The following is a 16,572-nucleotide window of genomic DNA, read 5'->3' as shown; positions in this document are numbered from 1 at the left end:
TCAAAAAAGGGTGATGGGTGAAATTCGAAATGTGCGATGGTTTTTTAAGTTCTGAGTTGGTAATGCTGAAAATATTCTCGTTTGCGACCACAGTGCCATCTGGGATGCAATAGAGCACAAGTTATGGAATTATTTTAATGAAAATATTCTGCTATCCGATTCCAACGAATATTTCGATTTTCGTAACTAATTTTTCCCAGATTTTGTATTTAAATTGTATACCTATTTAAACCCAATCTTTATTGGTAATCAAAAGGATGGATGCTGAAAACACAGTTATATACAAATTTTATGGTTTATGCTCAATTTGGCCAGTATAATGCTTAGGTACATTCATAAGAAGTCAAATTCTTCTGAAAACACATTCTTTAACTTTAAATTTATTTAAAGAACATATTTTGTTCTGTTTTTTTGGCAGCAAGTTTGAACGGTGATCATATCTTTCAAGGCACATCATGTAATGTCTCATAACTTTATGCCACTCCTACCTTGAACATTTCTCTGTACGAAGACAGAAATTATGTTAAGCTAAGAAACCATTCAAGCCATTGAGATATAGGCAGCTAGTCACTAGTGGAAATCTGAAAAAACTTGATTTTTTTGATTTGTGAAAACTTTATAATAATAGTCACTACAATTTTGTGTGCACTAAGGAATCACCACACAACCTTCTCCATCTAGCTCGGTCCCTAGCTAGATGTCTCCAGTTGTGCACTCCAAGTTGGGTAAATTCGCTTTCTACTTGTAGGCGCCTCCTAATCCTAGATCTTCTTCTACTGTGCAGTACAGCACTTCTGGCTAAGGTTAAGTCGCTGTAAAACCCGCACAGCTCTTCGTTCCATCTTCTCCTCCACTCGTCTTCTATGCATACGAGACCGTAGATCACGCGAATAACTCATCTCTCGAAATGACCCAATAAGCTCTCATCCGCTTTTGTCAGCGTAAAGCAGGACGTGGTTGATGCTTTTTTAGCCCAAGTAAAGAGCGGTTAGCAAGAGTAATTCTCCATAACGGATTCTAGGCAGACAAAGTCCTTAACTTCCTTAAAGTCATGTCTGTCGCATGTGACATTTTGCACGAGACGAAGGTATTAAAGGTGCTTTCTTGATGACAGCATGTGCTTTATTTTGCCCTCATTAGATAGACCCATTTTTAACAACTCCTCCTCCTCAATCCATTGACATCACGCTGAGTTTTTCCAATTATGTCAATATCTTCAGCATATGCTAGTAATTGGACAGACTTTTGAAAGATAGTGCCTCTATTGTTGACGTGTGAGCTCTGCACTATTCTTTCAAGCTAGATGTTAAAAAAGTCACATGACAGCGCATCACCTTGTCTAAAACGTTTTTTGACTTCGAAAGGTTTTGTTAAGTTGTTTCCAACCTTTATAAAGCACCGTGAATTCTCCATGGTCGTTCTGCACAAACGGACGAGTTTGGCAGGGATACAAAAACTAGAGATGGCTCTATACAGCTCGTCCCTGTAGATACTGTTATATGCTGCCTTGCAATCGATGAAAAGATAGTGGGTGTTGATTTGGTGTTCTTGGGTTTTTTCCAGGATCTGCCGTAATGTGAATATTTGATCGACTGTGGACTTTCCTGGTCTAAAACCACACTGATAATGACCTATTAGGTTATTGACGATGGGCTTTAGACGTTCACATATTATGGCAGAGAAGATTTTGTAGGCGATGTTAAGCTGACTGATTCCTCTATAGTTGGTGCAGTTTAGAGGGTCTCTTTTTTTCAGGATCGGGCAGACAATACTGAGGTTGCATTCATCGGACATGCCTTCTTTCGACCATAATTTTCAGATAAGTGGGTGCATGTTCCTTACCAAATTATCTCCAGCTGTTTTAAAGAGTTTAGCATTCAAGCTATCTTCTTCAGTGGCTTTGTTAGACTTCAGCTTAGATATGGCAATCTTTTCATCGTCTAAGTCGGGAAGACGGAATTTTTGTTGGCTTTCGTCGTCTGTGTTAAATGGATCATCCTGCTGACCGCGGAATTCGGTTCGTCATCGCCATTATACAGTCTGCAGAAGTGGTCTTTCCATATCCTCAACATTGACTGCGGTTCTAATATGATGTTTTCACTTTCATTTTTGCAGCATTTGGTTTCACCTGCTCATAAAACTTTCGAACTTCGTTTCTGCTTTTGAACTTCTCAACATTTGTCACCACACGCTTCTTATAGATGTCCTCAGTTTCTTTGAAAAAAAAAATGATTACAGAGATAAAGAAACAAACATGGCGTTTAAAAATTAATTCTAATTTTGTCAACCTTCACTTTTCAGGTGTTTTTGTGTGAGACTTAACAATCCTTATCTAATATGTCAATGGGTAAATACATACAGTCGACAATATCCGTTTTTTTTTTTAATTTCATGAAAAGTTGATTAATAGTGGTAAGGATTTTGCTTTTATTGTTTTACATTGTTGATAGTTTTGTTGTTTTTATATCAAAATAAAACCTTGAGTAACAAAAACCCTATATATATGATAAAGTTATCCTAAATTAAAAAAATCCAAATGTCTCGATTATGCACGACTTGCTTAAGACATACGACGCTAGTCATTCTGCTAGCAGCTTAACTTTATTCTTTACGTAGTTTCTACAATATGCATGGCAATGCTTTTTTACTTCATGCTTTTTCGATTTGTTTTGCTCAACATAACCTCTGAAAAATCAAAATTTGACAGTCCGCTGCTCTGTTCAGCATTTAACGCACTAATTTTAGATTGATTCTTTATTATTTTAAATCAAAATAATAAAAAAATAAATCTTAGAAATGAATAAACAAAAATCCAAACAACATGAATCGCGTGCAGAAACCAACGACACTACGCCGAAAAAGCCAAAAATTCAACATAAAATTGGAGATCAAACTGTTGAAGAATATGCGAAGGTTTGTCTATACATAATTTGTTGTTGAGCCACAAGTTTTTATATTTAAATATAAATAATCAAACTAATTTAACAAAAAATACAATACCTACAGTCTGGACTGGGTAAAATAATAAATGCCACCAAAATCATTAATGCCTTTCCTTCGGGCACATCAAGAGATTTATACTGTGCTTACCCGACCTTTGGAAAAATTGTCGATTCACAATCCTATCGCATCATGGGTCTTATATCGAAAGTTTTGAAATTTCAAAATATCAAAGGAAATATACAAAGGTAAAAATGATTTCTTATTAATTCAGCTAACTAAACAAATTCACATCACATTTTACTCCTAAAACAGACGTCAACAAGATGAACAATTTGAAATGTTGCTCGAATGCAATGATGCCATGCTGGAAAGAATCAATTCTAATTTAGACGAATTAGCTGGCATCAAAAAGAATCCACAGACGGTGGTTATTGAGTCTCGTTTAGATGGAACAGCCACAGGCAAAGGAGCTGGAAGTTGGAATACAAAAAATAGAAATGAAACAGGATCCATAAAGGCTAGGTAAGCTATAATAATCTAATAATTGTTTGCATTTATTTAAAAAAAATGAGGTAGGGCCTCAATTCGATACATTTTGCGTGTTAAAATATCCTACCCTTATTCTTACTTACTTACTTAAGGTGGCGCTACAGTCCGGGGTGGACCTGTGCCTCAACTAACATGCGTCTCCAGCCAGCTCGGCTCTAGCTAGCTGTCTTCAGTTTCGCACGCCAAGTTGGTTGAGGTCTTCACCCACCTGCGTGCTCCACCTGAGTCGTGGACTTCCTCTACTTCGCCGTCCCTCGGGATTGGATTCGAAGACCTTCCGGACTGGAGCGTTGATGTCCGTTCGCTATTCATGATCTCTGGCAGTATCCAGGCATCAGCGCCATAAATGAGAACCGGGATGATGAGTGTCTTAAGAATGGTGATTTTAGATGCTCGGGATAGGACTTTACTTCTCAATTGCCTTCAAAGTCCAAAGAAGCAGCGATTTACAATAGTTATTCTTCGTTGGATTTCAGCGCTGGTGTCGTTTCTATGTTTATAGCGGTGCCTAGCTAAACAAAGTCCTTAACTACCTCGTAGTTATAGCTGTCCATGGTGACATTTTGTCCAAGACGTCGTTGTTCAGTGTCCTTTTTTGATGACAGCATATACTTGGTCTTGCCCTCATTGACCACTAAAACCATCTTCTTCGCTTCCGTCGCAATGCTCAAAAACTGCACTGACATCACGCTTTGATCTTCCAATTGTGTCAATATCATCTGCGTAGCCGAGTAATTGGACCTTTGGAAGACTGTGCCTCTAGTGTTGACGGTTGAGTTTTGTAGAATTCTTTCCTGGTTTTTTTCCAAGATCTGCCGTAGTGTGAATATTTGGTCGATAGCGGGCTTTCCTGGTGTGAAGTCACACTGATAAGGACCTATCAGGTTGTTGACGAACGGCTTCAGACCTTCACATAATACGGCAGAAAGGATCTCATATGCAATGTTAAGGAGACTGATGCCTCTGTAGTTAGCGCAATTTAGAGGGTCTCCTTTTTTATGTATCGGGCAACTATGCTAAGATTCTAATCATCGGGCATGCTTTCTTTCGACCATATTTTGCAAATGAGTTGGTGCATGCTCCCTACCAAGTCATCGCCTGCTGCTTTAAATAGTTCGGCAGCGATGCCGTCAGCTAAAGCAGCTTTGTTTAACTTCAGTTTAGATAAAAGCTATCTTCACTTCGTCAAGGTCGGGTAGGCGGAACTGTTGATCTGCGTCGCCGAGGTTGAGTGGTTCTATCTCCTTTATAGCGGAAAATTCGATTCGTAATCACCATTATATAATTTAGAGAAGTGGTCTTTCCATATTCTCAACATAGACTGCGGTTCTACTACGATGTTCCCCTGATCGTCTTTACAGGCTTCGGTTCGTGGCTGGTACCCTTGGGAAGTTTTTTTTACCTTTTGGTAAAATTTACGAACCTCATTCCTGTTGTGACATCCCTCTATCTCTTCGATCGCGCGCTTCTCATGCTCTCTTTTTTTCCATCTAAGAAGCCGGTGTTCCTCTCTCCTCTTCTGCTCGTAGAGCTCGCAGCTCTAGTCCTTTTGTGCAGCGCCGTTTTGTATGCCTCTTGTTTTGCTGCGTGCGCTTGCCGGCATTCGTCGTCAAACCAGGGATTTCGCTGTGATGGCCGTATGAAACCTAGCACTTTAGAGGCGGCATCTCTGATGGCTGCAAGGCAATGTTGCCACTGGTTTTCAATGCTAAATGCAGGCAGCATAGGACTCCTTAAAAGGTTATTAGAGACTCGATCGGAAAAGGACATGGCAGTCTCTTGCGATTGTAGCCGTCTAACGTCGAATCTTCTCACAGTACTTCCTTGTTTTGGTTTGGATCGGGATATCCGTAGCCGTACCTTGGCTACAAAGAGGTAGTGGTCCGAGTCAATATTGGCCCCCCGGAAAGTTCGGATATCCTGTATACTGAAGAAGTGTCGTGTGTCGATCGCAATGTGGTCAATCTGTTGATTGATCAGAAAATTTCCATGTCCCCTTGTGGATAATTAGATGTGTGAACTGCGTACTATCTACCAGAAATTCTCGCCCCGCAGCGAAATCGATCAGCCTAAATCCGTTGTCGGAGGTGGTGTCGTGCAGGCTATATCTCCCGATTATGCCACCAAAGATGTCTTCTCTTCCTAGCTTGGCGTTAAAATCTCCTAAGATAATATTCATGTCATAGCCAGGGCACTGCTCATAAGTCTTGCCCAAGAGCTCGAAGAATATGTCTTTGGTGTCTTCATCTTTCTCCTCTGTTGGGGCATGCGTGCATATTAGGCTAATGTTGGCGAATTTAGCCTTCATGCGGATTGTCGTGATGCGTTCGCTCACACTGTTGAAACTCAAGACTTCTTTCCTGAGTCTAGTTCCAACAACAAAATCACACCCAAATAGACCATGTGTTTGTTCTCGGTCGCAGAATCGCCTTTTAGTTTGCGTTTGCCCCGTTCATCCGGTAATATCTGCCTTTCAGCAGTTTAGGGATTCCGCTAATTGTTCGGCTGCACGTGGTCCAAGTACAAATCCGAAGTTTGTTGTCCTTATTTCGTTTGCTTGGGTTGTCAACAGTGAATCTGTCCGTATCCGAGGCTTGTTGGTGCTTCGTAACTAATGTATTTTTTACGTGGTCAGGAAGTCACCCCGAAGGCAGAACCCCCAGCCCGGAGCGCTAGATCCTTAATATAACTCCAAGGACGGGGAGCCGGATAAACCGCTACTTATAGGCCTGGGCTCCGAATAAGTCGTAGAAGCCCTATAAGTTGTTCACTAAGTAGTTCAACCTTACTGGAACTGTAGACGTCAACGTTGATTCCATCTCAAGAATTCGTCCGCTGCCGTCTGGATAAGAAGAGGTGCCTTAGTGGAAACACCTCTCCCCCTCTCTCGTATGCTGCCTGCAACAATTTTCCACTGGGGTTAGAACCCAATCTCCAGTTGAGGTACTAGGCACCCGATGTTCACCGCGGGGAGGTGAGAGTAGGAGTTGATAGACAGAGGTGGGTTTTTAAAAAACCTGTGGACGTTTGTGTCCTCTTGAATGCACATGTCTACCATTTGAACATCTACCCTTATTCTAAAGTTGAAATTTCTCAATTCTAACTTCAAAAGAAATAAACTTATGCCTTGTCAAGAACCAGAAAGTTTGTGCATTAGAGCATGGGCGAAAAATTGGGTTGCCATTGTCATAGAAAATGATATCACCTAAATACCACGGTTATAGTTGCAGCACTTTATCCTTTTAATGAAACTTTTCATGACAAATTCGGACATTTGTGGCTGAATTATAATATATTTAAGGGGTTGAATCAATTAGTCTCGAACAAAATGATGCTTGTTGCCTCAGGGCTCTATCCTGTCTCCATCACTCCTTCACGTTTTTTTTAATGATCTCCATGCTAAAACGAAAGTACTTTTAGTTTTTCACATTAATGTTTAGATTCTCGGAGGTGGATCTTTAAGAGCAATACATGATAAGCTGATTAAATTCTGACCTGAACCTAAAAGCATTATTAAATGGGGATTCAAAAATTAAATGAAATTTAACGTGCCGAAAACTCAATGCTGTTTACTGTCTTTAAAACGTTATTTACCACCTTAGCCATTGTTCAGAAGAAACTTCTGAAGCCTCTAGGTTACGGAAAATTATTTCAACGAATCCAGCGATGCCAAGCTGCTTGAAAAATGCACACGGCTCCTGGAAAAATTCAAGTAATGAATCGCTGATCTTACTATTGGATACTCATTTTCCTGCTAGTTATCTTACCGAAACTTGCAACAATTATATACGTTCAAGTTCAAATACAACATATCCACAAGGTCTGATCACAAGAGATAAGCAACAATGGGCTCTTAACAGCTTCAAAACTTTTAACTCTGCAGGACCAGATGGAATAATACCAGTCGAGCTACAAAAGACTTCTGACATAATTGCACTAATCCTTGAGTCAAATTTTTCTAGCTGTCTTTACCTGGTCCATGTTCCTTCGGCATAAAGAGAAGTTAAAGTTGTTTTTATACCAAAGTAGGTAAATGCTCGCAAGTCAATCCTAGAGATCTACTACCTATAAGTCTATCATCATTCCTTCTTAAGACCTTGGAAAGATTGATCGATAAATCGGTGGAAACAGCGTTACAAACGAAGGTGCCTTTAACAACGTGGACACATCTGCACTATCATTTAATTTATGTAATGCTTACTAGCAGAATAATTAACTCAAAACTGGGACGATTCGTTAGTAGAGGGACACCGCAAGGTAGTGTTCTATCCCCTTTCCTCTGGAACCTAGTGGTGAATGAAATCCTAACTAGTCTGGATGCGGAGGGTTTCAGAGTGATAGTCTATGCGGACGACGTTGCTATAGCAGTTTCAGGAAAGCATCTTAACACCTTAAAAGAACTCTTACAAAATGCTTAGACTAATACTTTGGGCTGATCGGTGTGGACTGGGTGTTAACCCACACAAAACCAATTTGGTCTTAGGAGATACAAAACTCCATTTGTTAACCCTCCCTATATTAAAGGAATCCAATTAAAATACTCAGACAAGGCTAAATACCTGGGTCTTGTCTTAGATAAAAAAAACTAAATTGGAAACGCAATGTACAGGAAAGCGTCAACAAAACTACTGTAGCTCTCTTTTCTTGCAAAAAAGTTATTGGTAATAAATGGGGCTTACAACCCAGAATCACGTTTTATACACATCGGTGATCAGACCGATTTTAATGTAAGGTGTGAATATGGTGAACTGCTTCAGAGAACGGAATAAACCGGGATAAATTAAATAAAGTCCAACGTTCAGCAAGCCTATGTATGAGCGGATGGCTCCGAACGACCCCATCTGCGGCACTGGACCCTTATTCTACCTAACACCTCTTGACATTTTTAGCAAACAAATAACTGCAAGCTCTGCTACTCGCTTCAACGCTTCGTCGCAGTGGACTAACAACAACATTGGCCACTCCGTAATTCTTAGGTATTTAGAATCAATTCCAAAGTACACAGACTACACCATCTCCCAACTGCAATTCGATAGAAATTTCGAGATCTCTATACCTCCCAGATTTTTCTGGGATGATAGGACATTCCTGGAAGATGGGTCAATCCATTTTTATACAGATGGTTCAAAAACGAAAGAAGGGGTTGGTGGAGGTTTGTACTCTGAACGACTGAAATTAAGTCTCTCATTTCGCCTTCCCAATCATTGTAGCGCGTTCCAGGAGGAACTTTTGGCGATAAAAGAAGTCTTGTCCTGGCTTAAAGAAAACGTGATATCAACATGTGAACATCCTATTTTCTCAGATAGTCAGGCTGCTATCAAATCACTGGACTCTGTCTCTACAAACTTTATAACAGTCCATAACTGTCGATCATCTCTAATGGAGATATGGCACAACAGTTTAATATTCACCTCATTTGGGTGCCGGGCCACAGAGACATTCCGGGAAATTGCAAAGCCGATGAGCTCGCCAAAAACGGAACACTTCTGCCTTATGTTAGACAAAAACATAACATAGGAACACCACTTGCTACATGCAAATATCATCTCCTTCAGAGATGATTGACAATCGTGGACTGTTCGAGAGTTTGTGGAGACAGACGCGAGAGATTTAAGAGCGGCTTGGCTGTCCGAGAAGATTCGTATATCCTTACAAGATATAACGTTTTCTTTGAGCCAGGATAGTGCTTCTTTAATCGCCATTACTTCTGTCTGGAATACACTACATTGATTGGGAAGTCTATAGGATAGACTGAGATTCAGTTGTTCTGAAAAGATACCACTTCCAACTCCGTGATCGGTCTTCGAAGTGCTCCTGTGATGCACATACCTGCTGACCGCTGGACTTTAATGAGTTTATTTAGATTTACCATCTTATCCAGTGCGGTCCACCATACGACGGCTCCATAAATGAGTATCGGCCTGATTACCGAAGTGTATAGCCAGTGGGTTATTTTTGGGGAGAAGCCCCATTTTGATCCTATGGCCTTTTTACAAGTAAAAAGCGCTACAGTAGCCTTTTTGACTCTTTCATCAATATTTGCCTTCCAATTTAGTTTTTTGTCTAAAATGAGGCCCAAATATTTAGCTTGGTCGGAAAAGCTTAATGGTATTCCTTTAATCTTGGGTGGGCTAATCTGAGTAATTTTATATCTTCTCGAAAAGAGTATGAATTCTGTTTTGTGTGGGTTGACGTCCAATTCACATTGCTTAGCCCATTTAGTTAGCCTGTTTAGGGCATTTTGTAGGAGTTCCGAGAGAACTTGGGGGTGCTTCCCAGATACGGATATCGCAACGTCGTCAGCATAGGCAATCACCTTGAAACCCTCTGCTTCCAATGCTGTAAGTAGGTCGTTTACTACCATGTTCCATAAAAGAGGCGAAAGGACTCCACCTTGGGGAGTGCCTCGATTCACCGATCTGGTGGTAGTAAAACTTCTCATGTTAGAAATTATTGTCCTGCTTTTGAGCATGAGACTTATAAGATCTATGAGTGACTTCTCTAATTTCAGCTTATCCATTGCTGTTGTGATCGCCTGGTAACTGACGTTGTTGAAAGCTCCTTCAATATCTAGGAACGCTACCAGGTTATATTCTTTGTATTCGAGGGAATGTTCAATAGTACGTACCAGTGAGTGAAGTGCTGATTCTACTGATTTTCCCTTAGAGTAAGCATGTTGAGCTGTGGAAATGAGACATGGTTTTAAATTATGTCTGATATAAATTTCAATCAATCTTTCCAAGGTTTTAAGAAGGAAGGATGATAGGCTGATTGGTCGTAGATCTTTAGGGTTAACGTGTGAGGGTTTCCCTGCTTTGGGAATGAAGACTACTTTTGCCATTCTCCAGGCTTTGGGAATATATCTCAACCTTACACAGCTTGTCAGAATGATTTCCAATGGTGGAATAATCATGTCTGAGCATTTTTGTAGTTCGGCCGGAATGATTTCATCTGGTCCTGGAGATTTATATGGATCAAAGCTGTCTATGGCCCATTGCAGTTTTTCCCGCGTTATTAGATCAACTAAATCGCTTGTAGAAGCTTGAGACTCTGATGTTAAGTCATTGAGTGTGTTAAAACTACCTGGAAAGTGGGTGTCTAATAACAGATTAAGAGATTCTTCATCTGTGATAGTCCACGTGCCTGCTTCTGTCTTTTAAGCACTAGGTATTGTTGGACTTTTTGAGAGAATTTTCCTGAGTCTTGAGGCTTCTGAAGTATTTTCTATTTTACCACAAAAATTTCTCCAAGAAGACCTCTTACTCTTTCTTAATTCTTTTTTATATTGCTAAGGTTGGGTAAAATTGTGTCCAAACTTTATCAAGTAGCGTAATTTCTCCATTGTAATTCTGCACATATCACTGCAAAATGTTTGTAGCTCCTTCAAAGGATACTAAATTAAACAACGAATTTTCTTCTGTTCTCAGAAATAAACCTTTAATTAATAATTACATTTTTTTAGGTTGATAACTGCAAAGAACATAGCTCGACCACAGATAAAGTTCAAGATGACAGTTGACAACAGCTCCAAAACACCATTCGTACCACAAATCAAAGACAAACCCAATTCACTCAAGCCTCTAGCAGTTCTGCCTGAATATGATGAAGATGGCAACATTGAGAGCTACCTCCATCCGTATGAATTTGAATTGATGAAATTTGAACCTCCAACTGCGCAGCTAAAAAAGAAATCACCAGTTACACCAATGCCACTCGAAAAGACAGAACTTGTTTATGTTGACACTGTTAATAAATTAAAGTCAACACTCGAAGACCTGAAGAAATTCAAAGAAATCGGCATTGATGTGGAACATCACTCCTATAGAACCTTCCAAGGTATTACTTGCTTAATGCAAATATCCACACGTGAGAAGGACTACATATTGGATGCTCTAGAGTTGCGCGATGAGCTGCATATTTTGAATGAAGTCTTTACAAATCCTAAGATCGTGAAAATCTTCCATGGAGCTGATTCGGATATAGAATGGCTGCAGCGTGATCTTTCCCTTTACGTTGTTAATATGTTCGATACTCATCAAGCTGCCAAAAGTCTCAACTTGGCTCGGCTTTCGTTGGCCTACTTGTTGAAGCATTACTGTGACATAGAAGCTGATAAGACGTTTCAGCTAGCGGACTGGCGTATTCGTCCATTGCCTGAAGAGTTAGTAACTTATGCTCGTCAAGATACCCACAACTTGATTTATATCTACGAGCGACTGACAAATGACCTCCTAGAACAGGCAAATAATCAAACGAACGTTTTACGTTCGGTCTATCAACGTAGTACGGAACTATGCAAGAAGCGCTATAAAAAACCAAAAATCAGTGATGACTCGCATATGGAAATTTTCCAGAAGTCAAAGCGAGTATTTGACAATAGGCAATTGTTTGCCTTGAAAGAGATTTTCCGTTGGCGTGACGCGATTGCTCGTCAAGAGGACGAAAGCTATGGCTATGTCCTGCCCAATCACATGATGATGCAAATATCGGAGAGTTTGCCAAGAGAGATGCAAGGTATTTTGGCTTGTTGCAATCCCATTCCACCGCTTGTGCGTCAAAATTTACATGCTCTTCATCAAATAATACACAAGGCTCGTGAACAACCTTTAGTTAAGGTATGTAAATATATTTGTTTGTTCATGTAAAAAAGGTTTTGTTTTTATTCAATCGTTTTATTTTAGCCAATTCTAGAGGCCAATAGTGTTCATAGGTCAGTTGTGTCCAATGTAAAGGACTACAACAGTAAGTTATACTGTCCTCATGACCTTTCTCACTTAGAAGAATTCCGAGATGACCTTCCTACTCTCTTAAAGTCTTCTGACGACCAAAATGAATACACAAATGAATCTGGCAACAGCAGCTTGTGCAAACCAGCATTGAGTGTGTTTGACACTCCCGAAAACTCAGAAGTAATTTGTTAACAAATAAAATTTACCTCACGAAGATTTTTTGATAATAATCGTATTTATATAATTTTAAGGATGAGGAAGTTAAAGAAAAATTAAAAAAGTTACAACAAATGCAGTTCATCAGTCCATATGCCCGCTACGTTGCTGTCCTGCCATTGGTTGAGATAGAAAAGCGAGAAGAACTAGCAAGGATAGAAGCTGAAAATGCTAAGAAAGTACTTTGTCCCGTTAAAACTGAACTGGTAATTGATGAAAAACAAACTTTAAACCATAATCATAAATTGAAAATCTTACTTCTTTTAGCCCGTAAAAAAGGAGCCAATAGTTAAAAATGAAGTTGACAACATGTACAACGTGCCTCTTAAGCAAAATCTTAAACGAAAGAATCCAGAAAGCTTAAATCCCCAAAACCAAAGCCAATCGCCACAAGAAAAAAGATTTAAAAGAGAACATCCAAAACCTCTGGCTGATGGCGAACATTTGAAATTTGTAGACCTTACAAAAAATACATTCAGAGCTTCAAAACCTACTACTCAACCGGAGATAGTAGAAGATAGCGAGCCATCGGAACCATCATCCACATCGAAACCACCAACAACAGCAACACCAGACGGGAAAAATGGCAAGTTCAAGAAGAATAAGAAAAAATTCAAGGGCAATAAGGTTGCCCAATCTTCGGATAAACCTGTGGCTTTTGATTATAAGAATGTAGACTTTAAAAAGTTCCAAGGAGGCGCACAGAAGGCGAAGGGCACCGAATTGAAACCCAAGTTTCATGGGAAGGTAAGCTCGAAGAATTTCTTCATAGTAATCTTTTACATAGTTACATGTATAATTTAATATTTATTTTTGTATTACAGGGTGGCAAAAACAATAAGGCTAATAATAAGAAATTCAACAAACTATTTACATTTAGTAATGTAAAAAATAAAAAATAGACCCATTGGAACTTTTGTAATGTTGATATTGTTTTTTTTTTTTAAACTGAAATATAAATTCCTTTGACAAAGGAAACTGCAACTTATTTTTATTTTGATTTGGAACTGAAAGTAGGTGAAAGGACAGAAGATGTTTAAATAAGTTTTGTTTATTTTGTTTTATCATTTAGATAGAAATTGCAGTTGAAATTCCCCCTCCAACAATTCTGCCCTAATAACACTGCAAGAAAATAGAATGCTTTAAACGGCTTAGTATAAATACTTACTTACTTACTTAAGGTGGCGTCTAGCTCGGTCCCTAGCTAGATGTCTCCAGTTTCGCGCTCCAAGTTGGGTGAGGTCACCTTCCACTTGTGCGCGCCACCTGATCCGCGGTCTTCCTCTACTGCGCTGTCCTGTGGGTGCGGATTCAAAGACTTTCCGGGCCGGAGCATTGGTTTCCATGCGCTCTACGTGACCCAGCCATCTTAGTCGTTGGACTTTTACTCTTCTGGCTAAGTCTACGTCGCTGTACAGCCCGTACAGTTCGTCGTTCCATCTTCTCCTTCACTCCCCTCCGAAGCATACGGGACCGTAGATCACACGAAGAACTTTTCTCTCGAAGCGACCCAAGGTGCTTTCATCCGCTTTTGTCATGGTCCATGCTTCTGCACCGTATAGCAGGACGGGGATGATAAGGGTCTTATATAGCAACACTTTGGTCCCTCGAGAGGGGACTTTACCACTCAATTGCTTTCTTAGTCCAAAGAAACAGCGGTTAGCAAGAGTTATTCTGCGTTTGATCTTAGCGCTGGTGTTGTTTTCTGCGTTTACAGCGGAGCCTAGGTAGACGAAGTCCTTGACTACCTCAAAGTTACGTCTGTCGATTGTGACGTTTTGACCAAGACGTCGGTGTTGTAAGTTCTTTCTTGACGACATCATGTACTTTATTTTTAAGCGTTAAACCAATTTTGTATTACCTCTGCCTCAATGCTCACGAAAGCCCCATTAACATCACGCTGAGTTCTTCCGATTATGTTTATGTCATCAGCATAATATGCTAGTAATTGGACATACTTTTGAAAGATAGTGCCTCTAGTGTTGAAGTGCGAGCTTTGCACTATTCTTTCAAGTACGATGTTAAAAAAATCGCATAACAGCGTATCACCTTGTCTTAAACCCTTTTTTACATCGAAAGGTTTTGTTTAGTTGTTTCCAACCTTTATGAGCAGTTTGAATTCTTCACGGTCATCTTGCACAAACGAAAGAGTTTAGCAGGGAGACCAAAACTAGACATGGCTCTAAGCAGCAAGTTCATGTAGATGCTGGTCATATGCGGCCTTGAAATCGATGAAAAGATGGTGGGTGTCGATTTGGTGTTGTTTTGTTTTTTCCAGGATCTGCCTTAATGTGATCGACTGTGGACTTTCCTGCCTAAAACCACACTGATAAGGACCTATCAGGTTGTTGACGATGGGCTTTAGACGTTCACATATTACGGCAGAGAAGATTTTGTAAGCGTTGTTAAGTAGACTGATTCCTCTATAGTTGGTGCAGTTTAGAGAGTCTCTTTTTTCAGGATCGTCCTTGCTCGTTATACACTTTAACGAATAAACTGTAATACTCGCACCTCCAGGAATGCTAATCATTTATCACTCATCAGTATACTACAAATTCGGTCGTACCATTACGACTAAAGATTGGTTCTTTAGCCGTGCTGCACGAATATAAAATGACTTACCATCCTTTCCTTTTTTCTTAATGCTTGCTTTAGTAATGTTGTTTATCAAAATCCTTTGAATTTACGCTAATTTAATATAATAGACTAACCGTAAGCAGTATCCGTAGCGTGATGGTTAGTGCATTGGACTGTTTTTTTTTGTTGTCAAAAGTGGCAATGTAACTTCTACCACAACATTCTCAATTAAAAATGGTCTTCAACAGGGAGCGGTGAATTCGCCGATTCTCTTCAACATTTACACCAGCTATCTGATAGGTAGTAATTGCGTACAGAACGGCCCAAAAGGTTGAGGTTATTAGAATTCTCTTGCAGCGTGATTTCGACAAGATTCAGCGATATTGCGACGACTGGAAACTGAAAATAAATGTCCAGAAGTCAGAGACAATTCTGTTCCGGTAAGAATTGGCGCAAGATGGTCATCGTTGATCTTCACGGGCAGCCATTGGCGAGCAAAAGTGTAGTGAAGTACCTCGGTATCTGGTTAGATCAGTATTTATATTTCGACAGACATATAAATGCTGCTCTGACCAGGGCCAGAGGAGCCTTCGCTCTGACGAAACGACTGTTTTTTAGCAGTCGGCTTGACCCCAGAGTGAAGGTAATTTGCTACATGGCCCTCATACGGCCAATGATCGTTTATGGTTGTCCTGTGTGGTTCAGCGTTGCCCCTTCCCAGATGGAGAAGTTTCGGGTGTTCGAGCGGCAGTGTTTAAGACGCTGTACCGGCTTATATCGAACAGCCGAGTCTTCTTATGTGCATTATTTTTCCAACGAGGTCCTATACAACGGGGCTCGAATCAACAGAATTGACAATTTCGTGATAAAACTCGTTCGAGGTCACATTGCAAGAGCTATGTCTTCGACCAACAATTTAATTTTCGGGGCGTTCTATCCGAACGACGAGTATTTTGAGAGTGCACGCTTGAGCGGCTTCATTCCCCCAGAGGCATTCCTCTTTTTAGATAGATGCGGTCTGATACAGGATAGATTGGCAGTTCCGTTAATCTACCACGTCAGACGAAGAACCGTGGATAGGCGACTCCTGTACAATCGGGACGTCATGGCACAAGGCGGAGCAGAGCTCCTTCGGTTCAGTAGGGCTGTGTCCGAACGGGACCGAACTGATAGGGTGAAGCAGGAGAACCAGTTTTGGTGGCTTCAATCGGCACTTGATATTGGGTAGTCGGGATGGGGTTTTAAGCCTTGGCCGGCTTACATACTTGTTTTATGTTTAGGGTTTAGTTTTAAGTAGAATAGGCATGGTGGCACGAAAAAAAAAAAAAAATTAAAAAAAAAAACAAAAAATAAAAAAAATAAAAAAAAAAACATTAAAAAAAAAAATAAATAAAAAAAAAAAAAAAAAAAAAGACAACGAAATATGAAAAACAAAAATGTTAGATAGTTAGATTTGCTGCTGTGGTTGTTCTAGTTTTAAGTAGTTTATAGGTAGAATAGGTAGTTTAAGTTAGTTTTAAGTTTTATTTAAGGACCTTATTTTAAGTAGTTTGTAAGT

General features: G+C 39.9%; 1 protein-coding gene across 1 annotated transcript; it reads left to right on the top strand.

Annotated features, from left to right (window-relative positions):
- Nucleotides 1-2,694: 2,694 nt before the first annotated feature.
- LOC129939625 (exosome component 10) lies at nucleotides 2,695-13,421 on the top strand. The gene is made up of 8 exons (XM_056047712.1): nucleotides 2,695-2,913; nucleotides 3,007-3,188; nucleotides 3,256-3,465; nucleotides 10,955-12,107; nucleotides 12,174-12,401; nucleotides 12,473-12,643; nucleotides 12,705-13,184; nucleotides 13,262-13,421. Exons 1-8 carry the CDS (start codon nucleotides 2,797-2,799, stop codon nucleotides 13,337-13,339), a joined length of 2,619 nt encoding a protein of 872 aa, XP_055903687.1. The 5' UTR covers nucleotides 2,695-2,796; the 3' UTR covers nucleotides 13,340-13,421.
- The last annotated feature ends 3,151 nt before the right edge of the window (nucleotides 13,422-16,572 follow it).

Source organism: Eupeodes corollae, chromosome 1 (genome assembly GCF_945859685.1).
Source record: "Eupeodes corollae chromosome 1, idEupCoro1.1, whole genome shotgun sequence".
In the NCBI taxonomy this organism is placed as follows: domain Eukaryota; kingdom Metazoa; phylum Arthropoda; class Insecta; order Diptera; family Syrphidae; genus Eupeodes; species Eupeodes corollae.
This window is presented reverse-complemented; position numbering and strand designations above follow the sequence as displayed.